Source organism: Aedes aegypti, chromosome 3 (genome assembly GCF_002204515.2).
Source record: "Aedes aegypti strain LVP_AGWG chromosome 3, AaegL5.0 Primary Assembly, whole genome shotgun sequence".
In the NCBI taxonomy this organism is placed as follows: domain Eukaryota; kingdom Metazoa; phylum Arthropoda; class Insecta; order Diptera; family Culicidae; genus Aedes; species Aedes aegypti.
Genome location: NC_035109.1, coordinates 222,418,058 through 222,436,876, shown reverse-complemented (window position 1 = coordinate 222,436,876; position 18,819 = coordinate 222,418,058). Strand labels below are relative to the sequence as shown.

Below are 18,819 nucleotides of genomic sequence, written 5' to 3'. Positions count from 1 at the left end.
GCACGATCCTTAAAATCCCCGAAGTCACATAATTCAGCTAATTGCTTTACGGAGAGCACTAATTAGTTTCCCCGAAATGTCTTCGTCGATCAAAAATCACTTTAGCATTCACAGAAAAAATGAACGATAATAAAAACGAACAAAATAACATACCTGCTATGGCCGCAATGCAAAAACGGCAAAACACTGCAATAAAAACGGCCCGAAAACAACAGCCCAGCAACAACAGCAAACTCTTCAATGACACACGGGTCAAAAGCCAAACAGCAACAGCAGCAACTTCAAAAAGGCTCGGGTCAAAAGCCAACAGCAACAACAGCTCCTCAAAATGATTCCTCCAATACGCCAATGGTAGGTCATCAACCGGCCAAGAGGTCGATGAACTCTTCCTGCACCTCACGTCCACCAGAAAATGCACCAACAGCAGCAACCACAGGGTCAACGTCCAGCAGCAACAACAAAAAAATATGCAGTTTTGATGCAGTTTTCTCGCACCGACTTCACTCGCACACAAATCTGAAAACAATCTGACGTTTTTCGGCTTTTTCCTCTTCGTTGACTGACAGACAATTTTACCGCCGCACTGCCACAGTTGACCAGTACACTGATTGCAAACGGCGTTCTTTTATTGTGGTTCAATCGACACGCGATAGGTGGTACTTTTGTAGCTGCTTCTTTCTTCCTCCGAATGCCTGTACGCTTCCGATTCGAAGAGATGTCTTAATGATTTGTTCCGACCACGCTGGATTAGCAGGTTTGCAGATGGCGGTTTCGCGGATGCGATCTGGAGGGACTCGAAGCACTACGAAAAGTGATCGATGTTCGTAGCGATTTGCTTTGTTAGGCAAATTGCCGCTCTTGCTGTTCCAGTAACGAGAGAGTGTGAGGGTGATGACTATAATATCATCTTTTGTTCAGCCCGATGTTTCGCTCTAATGTGGCTGAAGCGTTCGTTTTATGCTAGGCTGCAGTGTGTCCAGAAGTAATCATTATTCCTTCTTAGCATTGTGGCGAACAATATTTATTCAACTCAGCTCTACAGTGTAACACAACACTAAGTCAACGACAACGAAATTTTTGTGAATGGGCATGGCAGTGGACATTCACAAAAATTTCGTGAAAATTTGTTTCAGTTCTGATAGTGAATGAGACAATAAGTTACTACTAAACGTTATAAGAGCTGATAATGGAGGACAATAAAAAGCCTCTTAATAACTTTCGTGTATCTCTTCGAAACAGTTCGATACTTTGGTTTTTCGACCCTCCAGGATAGTATGCAGCAATGAATCGTATGGGGCTCTGCATTGTTTTGATTTTGCATGCGATTTTGAAGTTTACTGGCCTTGTTGTTTACTAATTTCGTGTAGGAGTAAAAGAGAGGGACGGATTTTTGTGCAGAGCCCTATGGACCTATGCACGGGTTCACTATTTGACGTTTTAGCGGTGCCGTGTTATTTATGTGACCATGGAAACCAGTGAATTCGGCACCGCTCAAACGTCAAATTAGTGAACTCGTGCATTGGTCCATGGACCTATGCACGAGTTCACTATTTTGACGTTTAGGCGGTGCCAAATTCACTCGTTGCCATGGTCACGTAAATAACATGGCACCGCTCAAACGTCAGATAGTGAACTCGTGCATTGGTCCATAGAAGTATGGACCAATGCACGAGCTCATCATTTGACGTTTGAGCGGAGCCGTGTTATTTATGTGACCATGGAAACCAGTGAATTCGGCACCGCTCAAACGTCAAACTAGTGAACTCGTGCATTAATCCATGGACCGATGCACGAGTACACTAATTTGACGTTTCAGCGGTGCCAAATTCACTGGTTTCCATGGCCACATAAATAACACGGCACCGCTAAAACGTCAAATGGATCAATGCACGCGTTCACTCGTTGACGTTTTAGCGGTGCCGTGTTATTTATGTGACTATGGAAACTAGTGAATTCGGCACCGCTCAAACGTCAAATTACTGAACTCGTGCATCGGTTCATAGTGAACCCGTGCATATGTCCATGGACCTTTGCACGGGTTCACTAATTTGACATTTGAACGGTGCCGTATTCATTAGCTACCATGGTAACGTAAATAATATGGCACCGCTCAAACGTCAACGACTGAACTCGTGCATTGGTCCATTAGCGATGTTGATAATTACTCCTACTGTTTCTATGCACTTTGTATCTAAGTTGTCAATACGCTTGTATGAGATTCCCTTTAGAATCATAACACAGCGTAACAAAAATGACATTTTTGCGTGTCTCAAGAATCAAATTATGTGTCTCTTGTATATTTAGGGTTTCTGAATCTAATGCCTTTCTCAGAAATATTCCAGCACGTCACAATTTTTAGCTACAGGTTGCCAAAGTTGTACAAAACATTGGTTTCATTGATGTTTACATAAAATTTAAACAATGATTTATCAAAAAATAATATGATCGAATCTACCAAGCATGCAACATATGCCTTAAGCTTTCATTTCAGATATAATTTGATCGAAATTTTACGATTAAATTGAGGTTAAATCGATTTTTTCAACATGCTTGCAGTCTCCATACGAAATTCTTCGTTTCTCTTATATGGCAAAATACAATACTTTTCTAAACCAACAAAAAATAAGTTTTGAGCATCGGAAGTGTTATGAACATTGATGATAAGTATTGTTATACACATGAAGTTTGAGTTCTGAGGCAAATTAAGCAAATAATTTGCCATACAAGCTGGAAAACTTGCATGCAAGTTGGCTGAAATAGTCAAATTTAGCATTTTCAACAGCCAATATCTCAAAAACTAGACGTGCTCTCATATTTCTGTAAATGGCAATGGACTCAGCAACCCTTAATTAAGTCAATAGCGGTATTTTGGTGCTTGAGACAAAATCGTGTCCCGCAGTGTAATCATTACACCTCCTTCACGTTGTGCTAAGCTTGGGTCTCTATCCAATCTTATGCAGGAAAAAGAACCGTGTGTAAACGAGTTACTCGATTGCAGCCAAGTTTCTGTTATTATTGCCACGTCGATTTGGTGCGATATCATGAAGTCGAATAATTCAAGAGCTTTATTACGTAAAGATCTCCCGTTCCATTAGACGTTTAATGATGCTAGATTATCCATTGCAAGCATACTTCGCCATTAGCTCCGAAAGAGCGAGAAACTGCATACCCTTTGTAGTATAAGCTGACAGTCTGGTGGAAAGTTCACGTGCCGTAGGCTCAGGAATTCGGACATAGTGAACAGATTCGAGTTTTGGGCTCCAACTTCTCCCCTAACTGCTTGCGAAAAAGACACTCCCGGTTGCACAGGAGCTGTCGGTGAACGCCCAATATGAGTGGACGTAGCTCGACGGTTACGAGCTTGATTTTTCTTCTCTTCCAACCGTTTCAAGTAAGCTAGTCTAGTGGGGCATCCTCTGCGTGATTTCGACTGCAGTTTGCAAATTTTAACATTGTACTATCATCGTTACTTTGCCCTGAAGTTTTCTTCGCTTTTTTCGGAATCGTGCAGTTTGTCAAGTGTAGATCCTCGCATTTTACACATTTCGACTGAAGATAACAGCACAGACAAACAGACGTAACACTTAGAACAAATCTCGATCAAAATCATAGTCACGAGGACATGTACGCCCAATGCTAAAATTAGTATGTTTGGCCGACGGGCCAACAGATGGCGGTAGTGTGTAAACGTCAAACGCGAACAAAAACGATGCGAGCGCTGCGGGTGGCGGATTGGCCACCTACCATAATTTTATATCGACCGTTAAAAAGGTGGTCGATGGACAATGGTGAGAGTGTGACGTCTGTTTGTCTGTGATAACAGTGACTGATGCCGTGTCCGAACTGCTGACAGCGGTAGCACTGTACGACATCGGTGAGTTTTTCGAGTAAGGATGCCAGTCAACGACTACACTGAATAAGCATCGAACTTTGCAACCACGAACAGAGCACTATCGCCAGACGACGACGCACTTAACATCTCAACATTCAGTGGATGTTTTCAATTCTGCAGCCCTTCTTCAATGCTGAACACTGACAAACCAGATAGAACGAATCTGTTAGGGGTTTCGTCGGGGAGACTGTGTGTGTAGAAACGAATTTTGTTATCTCTTCAGTGTGAAACGATTTTTTTTGAAAATGTTTTGACTTTTCGCTGTGATCTGTATCGCTCCTCGGCCAATTGCCCATTGCACGGTAACGTCATCAGAAAATCGCTCTCTTTCCCTCCTTCCTGAAAACAACGGTGCACGTACCTGTCAAAGTTGACAGATACTGGTATCATTGTTTTCAAGTTTTGTTGAAGAGTGAAAGAGAGAGAATTTCGCCGTGAAATGACTAATGCGTTGAATGTAGTCGCCTTTGCTAATTGTTAATGAGGTAGCAATCGCATTGATTTCGTTGTACACGTAGATGGGTGGACAGCGCACTTTTTTGACGTTGGATAACGTCCTTCGGCAACATATGGGGGTACAATTTCAAAAAAACGAAAAATTGAGCATGTAACGAAAAATGGTCAGGTTTTGACCGCTAATAACTCAGCCATTTGTCGATAGATTTTCAATATTTATACATCAATCGATCGGAAATTTATCTACGCGTCGATTCAAATGGAGGACACTATTGATTATTAGCAACAAACTATTGAAAAATCGTAAAATGTTGACCCCTTTCTTATCTAACCAATCACGTTCAAGCACATTTTTGGGTTCCGCTTCCCACTATAAAAGCGCACCGGTCCTGCTTCTTCCCTCAGTCTTCTTTTTGCGGTCGAACTGTTCACACGGTCGGGCGAGTCATTTTCGCTTTGCGTTTGCTCCCGCCGTCACAGTTCAATTTGTATCATCGGAAGAGGAAGACGCAAGGTTGATTTGCGGCGGCGATGACGATGGCTTGGGCGCTTCTCCGAGCAGCGAACTACTGCCGCTCGGAAAAGCGTCCAAGCCGTCGTCATCGCCGCCGCAAATTTATCCGCGCTTGCAGATTTCGACTTTGAATTCAGCATCGGTGGTCAAGACAAGAAGCAAGCCCGCTAGGAACGAAATATCACAGGCCCTCTGAGTTGCTGATCCGGGGAGCTGCTTCTAATCGAGCGTCGGACTTGTGAAATCGCTCAAGATTTTAAGAGTGAGCATCGTTTGCAGATTTCGACTTATTCCCGGTAATCCACAACCCGCTGCTCTTGTGCGCCATCCACGTCACGTCATTTAGATGGTTCGTCGTATAAGCAAATCGGCGCTTTTTAGGGCCATCAAATGTGTTGAAAAGAGTTGAAAGAATAATATTTTAGACCTTATTACATCTTATATTTCTCAATCAATCTCACAGCTTCATACAAAATTTAATTTGTCATGAATAATTGATGGCACGACAAATTGATACTGTATTCGCGGACGCTGCTGCAGTGCCGTCACAACATTTAACAACGATTGTAAAATAGAGTGGCATGTCCAACAGCTTCTTAGACTTGCCATATTTTATGAGAACATATGTAAAAAAATTGCGACATATTTAGAATGCTTCTGAAAAGAAGTTCTCATTGAACAATTATCATCATTTTGGCACCCATGGATTAGAAATTTTCCTTCATACAAAAGAAAACTATTGATTATCAATAGCTAACCATTGCATATTGGAAATCTTTCTACGAATCTACTCCAATAATTAAAACTATTGATTTTCATGAATAAACTATTGAAAAATCGATAAATATCAAGGCATGTCTTATTTATTATTAGCACATTTTTCTTCTGTATTCCTAGCACAGACATCATTGCTCGATATCTTAGCCACTTTCGTCATGCAAAGGGAAACGCCCCTTTCGGTCTTCTTCTTACTCCTCTTTATTCTATCGTGTTCAGTCGAAGTCAACTTAGCTTCAATGAGCCCCGCGCACATCAGTCAATCGTCGACCAGCAATTGGAGAAGGACTCCTATCGGAATAAATTTTACACATTCGTCGCTGCCGCTGCTTCTGCTCTTGTTTATTCCCAACCCAAGCTAAATGCTGCAGGTTCCGTGAAATCGCTCATCATGGCCATGGGCATCCAGCTAGACCATCAAATTCGTGGAGAACTCGTCTAGAAACCTTGAAAATTGCCGTCGGAGGAGTGAGCAAACCAACGAAAACAAGGAAGCACAAAATTACCGACTGCATTTCGATTTAATCGTCTTCGGTAATCTTTTGGTGTGTTTCTGTCTAACAATGGATTGACAACCCAGTTCGATCGACGGTGACTAGCCCCAACCGTCCTTTTCAGGACGACCATTTCATTTTGAAAGAGTTGTGAGAATTTTCCACCGTGAAGAGCGACATTACTGGTGATTGGATGTGATTGATTCAGATTTTGGTCAGTAATTTGCATGCAATCATTTATCACGGCTAAATAATGCTTCTCGAGAATCACAGTGTCAAGAAATAAAATTCCCATTGTGCGCGCGGTCAGGTAAATTGCGAACGGCACTTGAATTAAGAATCCATCACGGTTTGCCTCGCAATTAGTGATGATTGAATGATGCCGTTGTCGTCGTCGCATGCTAGAGCGATCAGTATCAACTTGGCGAACAAAGAGCCAAAACTTATCAGCAACAGCTTTGTTGACGTTTTGATTTGGTAATCATCATCATAAAAAAAAAATATCATCAAAACTTTGCAGAAGCAAATCTCTAGTTTTAGTGAACCGATTAAACTGAAAATTTAATGGGTTGTGCACTACATATATATAATGCTAGTGATACATTTTTCGCATCGATATATTGAGTGGTACTTGAGATTAATTTTTCAAATGGAGAGGGTGATTAAAACACCGTCCCGTGACCTTAATCAAGAAGTCCTGATCGATTTCACCGCCAGCAACAACGATTGCTGTGGCGCACAAGATTCGCAAACTCTGCACCTGTTATGATGTGGAGCTGGGCTTGTCAGATGATTATGGTGATATTTGCGCTGCCGAGATCACTATAATGAATTGTCGGCCACTACTGGTTTGCCTCTACATTTCTCCGGATACCACAATGAAGCAGAAGAAGTTCTTTATGGCGTGGAACTTCTTGGAGTATTAAAAGGAGACCATGCCAATCATCGTGACAGGTAACTTCAACATCGATTTGAGCAAAGAGGAGTACACAGAGTTAGCGGACTTCATGGACAAGAGCCTCAACCTAAAACTGGCTTCGGAATCCACTAAAGCAACCAATCTTAGTGGATAATAAATGGACCTAACGTTCAACCGGTATATTTGGTTGGAGAGCAAAAGTTACCGCTCATGCTTCATCTTCCATCGACCGGTTCTATCGGTGTTGAAGTGCTAACCGAACCAACCAAATAATAACTCTCAATGTCCATAATAGATCAGAATTGACATGCAACAAATAATTTGAAAATTGATTAGATTTTTTGTCAGTACCTAGAAATCTTCCATAAGTTCGTGACGGTCCTAAATCAGGAAAAATAGAAGAAGCTAACGTTATCCAACGTCAACTTGGCGGTCGTATCTCGGAAACAACCTCTTACTTTTTACTGGACTTTGGGGTTTCGTTGTGAGCTTGAGCTAGATCCTCATGTTGGTCGTCATCAATCGCCAGCATATCAAACTTGTTGGGAGTAGCAATCCCATCAATCAGCGGTGTTTCCTTTGCAGCATCCATTCGAGCTGGACTATTCTTTACTCGACTTGGGGATGACGTTTGCTCATTATTCTCGAACATCGTGGTTAGACTTTTGGTGGAGTCGAATTTTGGATTTCTCATAATTCCTCCTAATCACTATGTTTGAGGGACCACTTGAACCCGCAGCATCCTTTTGGGAAGAGACCGGTGGTCTGGTGGTAGTTTAGCCAGTTTCGAAGAGTTTAGCTAACCGAATAACGACTTTTGGTAAAGACTTATATTGCGAACGATGTTCACACGTCGGCAACTTGCAAAGAACTGGTTAGGGGAAATCAGGGTAAAACCGACACTGTGGGTAACCTCGACACCCTTTGATTTTTCATGTTTTGAGCAGATTTTCATGCAGTTTCCACCACGCTCTATCTTAACTTGTGAAATGTTGTGTTTCGAATGACATTACAACTGACTGCCAAAATAAACAACAAAATCATATTGGATAACATAGAATCAACAGCAGTTGCAATATTTCGTTGTTATTCTTTAACTATTTAACATGTGAAATTTTTAAAATATCATTATTTGTTCTGCGTCTACATCATCATTTACTATTATTACGTTAATACAACATGAAGGAGAAATTAATTTTTGGTTTTTCGACAGCTGAAAACGCTATTGAAAAATAAATGTCCACTCGGGGTAAGATCGACACTTTCATTTGGGGTAAAACCGACACCTTTCTTTGCTTCATAATCTAACTTCAGGGAATCTTTCTAATCGGAAGACTATCTCTGTAGTTTACGTGAGTCTTTATTTTCGAAGTTCACGGATGGCGAACTTGTTAACATGTAAAATATGACACTATATGACTTGCCACAGACTATCATTAAGTTAAAAAAATATATTTCTATGTTATCACGTTTTAACTTATTTGATGAAGAAAATTTTCTCATTTAAAATTGAAGAATTAATTGAATTTTATGCAATCAAAAAAAAAAAAATATTTTCATATAAATCAATCTTATTGTTTATTTGCAAACCATGAGGTCGACAGTTTTTATTATCTTAAAATAATTACACTTCATTGTTTTGTTAAAATAAAACAGTATTTGTTTGCACAACCAAACATTCGCTACCACTTCATCTTCGTAAGCATTCTATGAACACGAATTAATAATGCCCATGTGTATTCACCCCAACTTTATAATCTTAGCATGGGACATTTGAAATTTTCACATATATTTAGTGGATCTTTGGCCTCTCCTCAATAATTTACGTAATATGTGAATAATCCTTTGGAGGAAGGGGTCATAAATGTCGAAAGTCATGTTAAAAGCATTCTTTTGAATATGCATTGTGATGGCGATGTTCACAACGTATGAATTCTACTCAAAGTGGATGTGTCGGTTTTACCCCAACAGAGTGTCGATCTTACCCGCACTCTCAATTGTCTCAGCTAAAAATGATGAAATAACAATTTGATTTAAATCAATATATAATCTTTATATATCATCCAGCGATTGCAAGGATTGATAGATTTATAACCAATATGTGATTCTACAACAATTTTAGAGTCGTTTAACAAGCGAAAGTACACAAATTTTATCAATAAGCTTAGGGTGTCGGTTTTACCCCGAATTCCCCTAAATACTTAAAGGTAAAACGAAATTCTTGGAGCAGTCTTCCTCAGGATCTCCATACAAAATCACTCAAGGCGGCATCCACAAATTACGTAACGCTCTAGGGGGAGGGGGGGGGGTAGGGTCAAGCGTTACGACTCATACAAAAAATATAAATTTTTCATACAAAAAGCGTTACGGAGGGGGGAGGGGGTCGAAAATTTCCAATTTTAGCGTTACGTAATTAATGGACGCTGCCCAATGAACTCCTGAAGAAATCCTCGGAACAATATCCGAAGAAAATTTTGCACAAGTATGCACCTGAATTGATTTCTGGTGAAATTGCTGAAGAATAAAATATGAAGCAACACATACAGTAGCGGACTTTGGGGCAAGTGTGCTACCCCTGCTTCTTATAAAAACTACAATATATATTTTCTCTTTGAGCTTAACAATATGTTCCCTTATAGTTCACAATACAATGATCAAAATATGATGAAAATTGCTCTATTGTTCACGTATTTACATCGACTTGAGCAAAGAAAACCAAATTTGAGTGGATTTTTATAAGATTTCGTTGTTTCTAAATAGCATGGTAAAAGATAAATTATTAACAGATTTCTATAACGTACTGTACATCATGAAACTATTCAAATGTGTAACTTATTGTGGCATTTGAACGAAAAAAGTATTTAGTAACAATTTGCGTAAGGTGGCACACTTGCCCCAAATTCTGCTAGGTAACACTTGTCTTATTGTCATGTGAAAAGTCTAAAACAGATTATATGAGAAATCAATATTTTTTTCTGGTTCCTGTTTGCTCTCTTGTTTTCAGACAAGAATTTCAAAACATTCAGTCGCTACCAGCCCTGTTACGGAAGAACTATGTAAGTCACTTACCAACCCGCTCCGGACTTGGCAAATCCAGAATCCTACCCAGAGTATCGTAAGACTTTTCGCATGTCGCTTCGAACTGGACAAACTGCGCCACGCAATAGACACACTTTGCGCATATATTGTTCGGGAAACCGTCTTCATCGTCGATTTTGGCTAACAGAATGTCCAGCAAGCTGGCCAGTTGATCGTTCAGTTGAAGGTCTTCGGTGAAAATCGGTATGCAGCCATCTTCCGACAGGCAGAACCGGCAAAGTTGTTCGAATCTATCACGCAACCGATACAAATCCATTGTCATTTTTTGAAGCACGCGTGATTAAACACCGAATTCAAAGTTAAACTGTAATGAGTAATTCACTTTTTATGATAAATTTAAATTATTAAAGCGAATATAAACTATTTTACGAGCAAAGTTGTTGCCAAACTTGCCAAAACGGCGAGAAGTAAACAAACAATAACGTTTCATTTTCATTGTGTTCCTTCTGGTGATTAGGGGTGCAATTTTTTTTATGGGGAAACTCGTCGAAAAAAATGACACACACAACTGTGAGATCAAAGTACTCTTTAATGGGTAAAAGAGTACCCTCTTTGCTATGCTGAAGCTGTCTGGGTTCGATTCCCGGTCGGTCCAAGATCTTTTCATAATGGAAATTTCCTTCACTCAGAAACACGGGTTGTCACAGAATTACTAAATTTTAGTAATTTATGACTATTTTCTATCTGTCTCTCTTTCATTCTGCAGGGAATTTTATTCCTGTTCGTCGATTCGCCTGGGTTGCAGCATCGCTAAGCTTCAACCCAATCGAAATGACAGTTATGGTGGTAAGCTCCATCGAAGTTGATACGCCAATCGCGTATTATCCTCGATTTTACTATAGTAAAATCGACGATAATACGCGATTGGCGTATTAACTTCGATTGAGCTTACCATCATTAAAGTGTAAAAAATTACAGCAGAATGAGAGAAAGGCAGATAGAAAATAGTCACACGGGAAAAAAAAAATCTGTGGTAAAAATACTACCGGGTACCCCCGTTGGTTTGACCACATTGAGTTAATTCACAAATTTCATAACGCTGAAAATTACCATTTTTGACACCCACTCACCCCCTCATAACGCATTTGGTATGAATATCATACAAATTTTGTATGAGCTGTAACATTCCAAGAGCACCCACCCACCCCCTCCAGTGAAATTTGTGAATGGGCTGCAGGCTGTAAAATTATTTCCATCTAGTTTTTCACCCTTATATGGGTTTCAAAATACCCATTTTTAATCGGCAGTAGCTTGATTATAATGGGTATTTATATACCCGTTTTGTATTTCCAAATTTACCAGTTTTATGACAGATCTCTGTGCTTTTAAAAAAAGAGTAAATTTTTACCCATAAAAGGGTATTTGCAAACCACCGTGTAAACCGTGTTTACTTATTAAATGTGGAGAGGCACTTCTACACGGAGAAAACGGAAAACCCATATTTGAGTATTTTTTAACTTATTTTTGAGTTATTTTTCTCTCCCTATTTCATTCGCTCCTTCTATTGTTGTCAGAGAGCGAAGAGCAAAACAACCCAAAAACCGAACCTTTGTGCGTTACCTCAAATTTGAGTAAGTGGCACAGTACTGGAAGTTGAGTTGTTTGATCTGCCGGTTGAGTGAAAAGAACTTAGCTAGTAGGTATTTTTTCGCATGGCTGCAAATGAAAACAACTTCTACCCCATCAACTCAAAATTAGGTTAACGCACGAACCCCCCGAATTGAGTGGAATGAACTCACTTTTGAGTACTTCATTTTCTCCGTGTAGCGGAAATGGGTGAATTTTTAGCCATTAAAGGGTATTCGCATACTACCGTGTAGGGAATTTAGCCGATTTAGGGATATGAGCCTCTGTACGTGCCATAAATTCCTTTGTTCTTCTGACTTTTACTGTGCGCCGTGTTTTGGTGTTGTCTCGCTCTTGCTCACGGGCAACTTGATAACAGGGCTCACATAGAAATCCTTTATAAGAGAGATTCGCGGAAGCTGACATTTCTGTCAAAGTGTGAGCCAATCGAGCAGCGAGACCTGTCAAAGTGTGAGCCAAACGAACATGCGTTATGTTTGTTTTGAACTGTTCTTGAAGAGTAATGTAATCCGCTTGAAATTATTTCGGTAAAAGTAATTTTGCATGAAGCAAAGAAATGAAATATTTTACTTTTTAAATTTTTGTCAATGCGATTTTTAGTTTTTGATTTTTTCGGCTGTTTATTAGTTTTGATATGTAGCTCAAAGATCTATAATGAAACAAAATACACTTCATAGCAATGAGAAAGTCATGTCCGTGTTACAATATTATTCTCGACGCCGAGCAACATCAGCACTGCTGGTCTGTTGCCAAATTATTCCATTTTACTTCCGCTTATCTCTCTATAAAGGATCACTAGGCGCACAGTAAAAGTCAAACTTTTTATAGCATGCATAGGCTTATGAGCCTATGCATGCTATAAAATGTTTGACTTTTACTGTGCGCTCTGTTTTCAAGTTGCCCATGAGAGAGAGCGAGACAGCACCAACACACGGCGCACAGTAAAAGTCATGAGAACAAAAGAATTTATGGCACGTACAGAGGCTCATTGCGTAACTACGGTTTTACGTTGAAACAACCCAAAATTGAGTAGAATGTGTTTCCAGCCGGAATAATCGAAACTTTCTGTTTAAAAATATTGTTGACACCCCTAGTGTAAATCACAAACGCAGCTGAGCTGACTGACAGCGGCGGATCTGAGCAAAACAAACAAACCGTGGATTAGTGTTTCTTGTGCTTTATTCAAAATCTCTATTCATAAAATTTCCTCGTTTGTTTCAATTATTGCAAAAGTCTTAACATACCATCAATTGATGCAACATTGTGGAAACCCGAACCATGGACCCTGCCGCCCTGCACGAAAAGAAAATGAAAATTTCTGCCAAACTTTTGGGCCTATGTCGAACCTGTTTGACCGCGGAAAACGAATCGGAAGCGGATCTGTACCCGATAAGCGACATCTTCCTGGAGGAAGATGAGCTGACCAGCCAAGTGCAGTCGTTCGAGGAAGTCTTGTGTCTGTTCGTCGACAATGAGGTAAGGATGGAATTTGTCTCCTTGGGAATGGATCCTGATGAAAAATTCTAGAGGCTTCATAGTGCATGTCTTCAGGGAGTTCAGATATTTTCAGCAGGACTGGTAGCGAGTCAGTTTTTAATTAGTTACTATTTTCGACCTGGTCACTATTTGAAACAAAAAGACACTAGAGTCGCTTACTAAAGAAGGTCACTATTTTCGTGATATGATCATAAAGAAACTAAAGATTGGGTCAGATTCTCAAACTCAAACCATATGTTGATGTGAACCCAAATAAGACTTATTTAAGGTGAAACAGATTTGAATCAACTTCTAAGATTGCACTAAAACTTCAAAGGCACAAATCTCGCAAAGAAAGCATCCAACAACCGTGCACTTTTTATTTTGGCTTTGTGCACTAGCAGAAAGCTTAAAATAAGAAGATCAGAAACGTTTGCCAACTATTTCTCCAGTTTTGTGCCTTTGAAATCGTGAGTAGGGGCACAAGTCGGCCATTGTGCCGGCCATCTTTGGATTCTGAGATGTTTCACCTTAATAAGTTAATGAAGAAAGTATTCTACAGAATCTAAGAACAAGATTTGTGTAGGGATGATCGGACTAATTGCTGTAATATCTGCTGGTGCGAAATCTTGAACGAAATTTAGAAGAATTCATGAAGATTTTACTTGAGAACATATGTGGGGATTTCTTGAAAAAAATGTCATTGGCGATTGAATGAGGATTTCCTAAAATAATCCATTTTAGAAGCAATTGCTGACACAAATCGTGGCTGTAGGAATAACTGGAAAAATAGGCAAGGGAACATCTTGAGCAACTCTTGTAGGGTGTCCTGCAAAATCCCTTAGTTTAGAGATACCGGGAGGGATTGCTTCAGGAATCCCTCCAAGAACTTATCCAGGGATTTCTCAAAAACTTCTTTAGGAAAGGAGTTCCTGGAGGAATCTCTAAAAAATAGCGGAATTAACTCTGTAGGAATTCCTATTCTTTATCCTATATCCTGACGAAATTCTGGAGAAACCACTGGAGAAGTAACTGAAGTTATCCTTGAAAAAATTAAAAATCTCCAAAAATTCCCTGAGAAATCCCAATAAGAAAGAATCTATGGAGGAATTACTGGAGGCATTCCGGCAGAAACTCCTGGCAAAATTGCTAGACCCAGAAGAATCCCTGCAAACATTCCTGGAATAATCCTTGAAGGATTCCCTGAAAGAATTCTTGACAAAATTCCTGAACGGATGGCTGAAGGTACTTCTGGAGCCCTTTCGGAACCTGTCTAGAAAATCTGGTAGCAAACAAAAGTTCTTCCTGGAGGAATCTCTGACAAAACTGCTAGTGGAATCCCTGGACACAGGGTGGCCACCGAACCGGGAAAAACGGGAAAAGCGGGAAAAAGACGGGAATTTGAATCCACCGGGAAAAAGACGGGAAAAACCGGGAATTTGAGAAGATCACCGGGAAAATCGTTTTGAATGAACATTTTCAAGCTGTAGTGGGAGATCCCCCAGTGTCGGACAGCACCCAATCAAGATGGTGTATTAGTAGAAAAAAAAGCTATTATGTAGACTAATGATTGCGTAGAATAACACATCCTTGAAATATGCATGCCTTTTTAAAAAAGTAGAAAAGTTTGAAAATTTTTTAAAAATTGACGTATCCACTTAACTTTGAGCCAATTTAGTAAATATTTTGAATATGAAAAAATACTTTGGATCCCGCAAGCATGATCGAACATAATCCTAATTTGATAGTATAAATGTATTTTGTACCTTAATTGAACTAAATATGGACAAATTACGATTTTGGTTAAGCACCTCCTGTCCCTCAGTTTCGGACAGCTTGATTTGTTATATGATATCTTTGTAATTATTGCATCAGTGTCTCAGAATACTTTCATTTTTCATGGGTTCCGTCGATCATGGTATCAAATATGCAATAAAATTAAGAATAAGGAACATTCAGAACAACATCGTAAAATGTGCTATTTTTCATCATATATGAAAGAGGTTTTTGATACATACTTAATTCAGAATGCCGAGTCTCGGCTAATTTTAACCGAGATCCGCACAGCCGAGTAGTCGGCAAACAAATTTCCTGGGATCTCAGCAAATAAAAGCCGAGTATCAGTAAATCGTGCTTCGTTGCTAAGCAACCAGACAATTTGTTAGCTGAGTCTCGGTTAAAATCAGGAAACCGAGATTCGCACAGCCGAGCTCGTGAAAAAAATCTAAGTGTGTAGGCATCTTGCAAACTAAGAAAAACTCAAATTATTCTTGTAAATGTAGCAAATGCATTGAATTGGTAATTATAAACTATTCCTATAGTGTACACATTCGATGATGTTCAAATTTACAGAATTCGAGGCATTTCCAGATCTTGTCCGGTACTGGGTGCCACCTTTCGAGATCGATCAATTTGATACTAAAACTCATCATCAAAATGCAATATCAAAATTCATATTTATATTTTCAAATTTATTTTTGTACACTATAAAAATGATAATATTTATCATAAATGGGTAACACGAGCCCATAAAATCAATATTTTTCGAATTATGAATTTAGTGGCATAAGTGTCCGGTACTGGGGGATCTCCCCCTAATCTGCAAACCAACCTCCAAAATAAGTTATAGAATGTAGTTATGTTTAATGACATTTCCATGAGACAGCAGCAATTTTGAACAAATATCTTTCAAACACCAATGAATTAATTTCTACTATGGTACACCATATTTCTTAAAAATGTTTCACTATTTTCTTAGCAATGTTTCGAAATATTTTTTGTGGATTTTTGTTCTCGAACTACCAGGGCTAAAACTTTTTCAACTTTTCTCTAACTTGTTTTACTAGACGTTTTAAACCAAGGTTTAATTACTTATTGTGGATTGGCTTAGCTCTCTTCTGTAATTGCTGAATACCACAACTAATCTTGAAAACAAGTCTCTATTTATGAAAGCTTTTAATATGTCACTAGTTATCTAATCGACGAAGTTTTAAATATTGGCTTATTTACGATCTTAATAACGATCAAACCATTACAGCTCATATAAAATTTGTAAAATATCCATACAAAAGGCATGACGAGAGGGTGGGTGGATGTCAAAAATGATAATTTTTGGTGTTATTAAAGTTGTGAGTACTTACTTAGCTTCTACGTGTTTGGCCTTGTTTCATTCATATCTTGAACTAATTTGCTTTATGGAATAAAATTCAAAGGATTAATAGGGTGATCAAAGTATTTTGGACAGACCGTTACGCGTATATAATTTTGCCATTTACGGCAAAATCAAATGGAGGTGGCCAAATTATATACGCGTAACGCTCTGTCGAAAATACATAAAACACCCTACTTCAAATAATTTCAATTACGGCAAAGAACTACTTGGGCATCTTGATTATTTACTTAGGCACCTAGGGCTTTTGTTGGCCAAATTATCTCAAATTCAGCATTAAGATGCATTATAAGATGATTATAAACCTAAGCCAAAACTCGAAATTCCAAGAGCATGAGTCTAGAGAGGCAAACAGAGCTTTGAGCTAAAAATTTTGATCGTTTTATCATCATCAGAATGCAACCAACCCATCAAATTTTTAAAGCGAACGGCTGTCAGGTTCTCTAGATCTTAAAACTTGAACTTGAAATTTCGAAGTTTGGCTTAAAGAACATATTGTTGGTAATTATGGTTCAGATAGCATTCAAATTAAACTCCTGACGTGTCAAGAGTAGGATCTGTTTTATTAGCACAATTAACCATATCTTTCCCATGATAGATAGCTCCAGAGCTCCATTGATTCTCGATGAACACGAGACAAATCGATTCAGCTACTATACTAAGCCATAGTTTTCAGAATAAAATTCTATATAGATTAGAACACTCTAATAGTCAACATATTTCTCCAATAGTGAAACTATTGATAAACAATCAAATTACTATGGAAAAACAACTAAAAAAAATTAAACCGATTTAAAACAAATGTTGCGGTGCTTTCCATAGAAAAGGTCAATTAAAGTCGTTGGAAAGAATGGATTAAAAACCGGGAAAATTATGTATAATATACCGGGAAAACCGGGAAAAAAAGCGGGAATTTCAAAACCGAAATTTGGTGGTCACCCTGTGGACAAATCGCTGTATCTTGGAGGATTTTTTGGTAAAAGGAGGAACCTACGAAAGAATGTCTGAAGAAATCTCTGGAAGAGTCTCTGGAGATATTTCGAGAGGAGTCCTTGAAGGAATTTCTGAAGGTTTTCCTGGAGTTTTATTTAAATTGATCACAAATTTTCGATTTCTATTAAACGTTTCAATTCGGCTGCGATCTAATATATTTTTACTTATACAAAAAAATATGACTTGCCGAATGATGCCGATTACTTATATTATCATCTTTTTATTATAATTTGGCCCTAATAGAAATGGTTTTCGTATATCATAATTTTATGTTTGGGAGTTCCATATAATCGTGGAGGTAAACGCGCAACTTTTCAGAAAGACCAAGCTGAGGGGAATGGGTCTAAATTCCACCGGTCGAGGATCTTTTTGGATTGGAAATGTTCTCGACTTACCAGAGCATAGAGTATCTTCGAACCTGAAGTTCTCATAGGAGTTCATAAATTCTCAATATGCTGAGAATGGCGGCTGTTTTTTTTTTCATTTAATTTGAAACAATTAGAATGGGTACTCGTAGTATGAAAAGGGGAGGTGTTCAAATTACCTGCTACGATATCGGCAAAGGATTTTCCTTGGGTAGATACATTCGAAATTGAAAGATTCGAACGGCCACCCGACGGATTAAAATTAGTTTGTGAATGAGCATGATTATGATCTTCCTGATGGGTATGATTCTTGATCAAGCGATCGTTAACTGAAAATTGAGCATTGTTCGATACTCTACCAGGAAAATTCCGGAAACGACCGTTATCAGAATCCGTTCATCTGCCTGATACGAGCCTCGACGACTCGCCTACGCGAAGGGCAAGCCCAAAAATTTGACTTATGATTGCCCCCGCAATTGGTGCATATGAACTTATCGGTATTTTCCTTCACTGGACAGACGTCCTTAGCGTGAGAAGAATCTCCGCAAATCATGCATTTAGCATCCATGCGGCATTTTTTTGTACCATGACCCCACTTTTGGCACCGACGACACTGAGTGGGGTTCTGGTAATATCCTCCAGGTTTCTGGAAATGTTCCCATGTCACACGGATATCGAACAAAAGTTTTGCTTTTTTTAAAGCTTTAATATTGTTTAGTTCTTTTTTTTTTTTAAGTGAACTAAATAATATTCTTGAGAAAGCCCTTTCCGAACAATGCCAGATTGGGTTCTCTTTTTCATAATGATTACTTGGACTGCGGAAAATCCAAGTAAATCATTTATTCCATTTTTGTCCATAGTCACATGAGAGACCTTTCAAGACGACTTTGAACAAACGTTCAGTTTGTCGTCATAAGTACAAAAATTGGTGCTTCTTTCTTTAAGATGTGTGAGAAGAAGTTTGGGGCCCAGATAGTCGTAGCGGTAAACGCGCAAAACCAAGCTGAGGGTCGTGGGTTCGAATCCCACCGGTCGAGGATCTTTTCGGGTTGGAAATTTTCTCGACTTCCCAGGGCAT

At 39.0% G+C, this 18,819-nt stretch overlaps 2 protein-coding genes across 5 annotated transcripts in view; one reads left to right on the top strand and one right to left on the bottom strand.

The window, feature by feature from the left end:
* The window catches only part of LOC5578202 (oocyte zinc finger protein XlCOF28), a 34,737-nt gene extending 24,163 nt beyond the window's left edge, over window positions 1-10,574 (bottom strand). Inside the window, exons 1-2 of one of the 2 annotated variants that reach the window (XM_021853613.1) lie at window positions 10,521-10,574; window positions 10,122-10,455 (exon numbers count right to left, since the gene is read on the bottom strand). In XM_021853613.1, coding sequence (XP_021709305.1) covers window positions 10,122-10,413 — 292 coding nt within the window. In that variant the 5' untranslated portion in view covers window positions 10,414-10,455; window positions 10,521-10,574. Of the gene's footprint in view, window positions 1-10,121 lie in introns of both variants that reach the window. The other variant, XM_001656794.2, reaches the window with a different exon arrangement.
* Window positions 10,575-12,848: 2,274 nt separating this feature from the next.
* The window catches only part of LOC5578199 (zinc finger protein 394), a 42,583-nt gene continuing 36,612 nt past the window's right edge, over window positions 12,849-18,819 (top strand). For all 3 annotated transcript variants that reach the window (XM_021854356.1, XM_021854355.1, XM_001656791.2), the window contains exon 1: window positions 12,849-13,214. In XM_021854356.1, coding sequence (XP_021710048.1) covers window positions 13,017-13,214 — 198 coding nt within the window. In that variant the 5' untranslated portion in view covers window positions 12,849-13,016. The remainder of the gene's footprint in view (window positions 13,215-18,819) is intronic.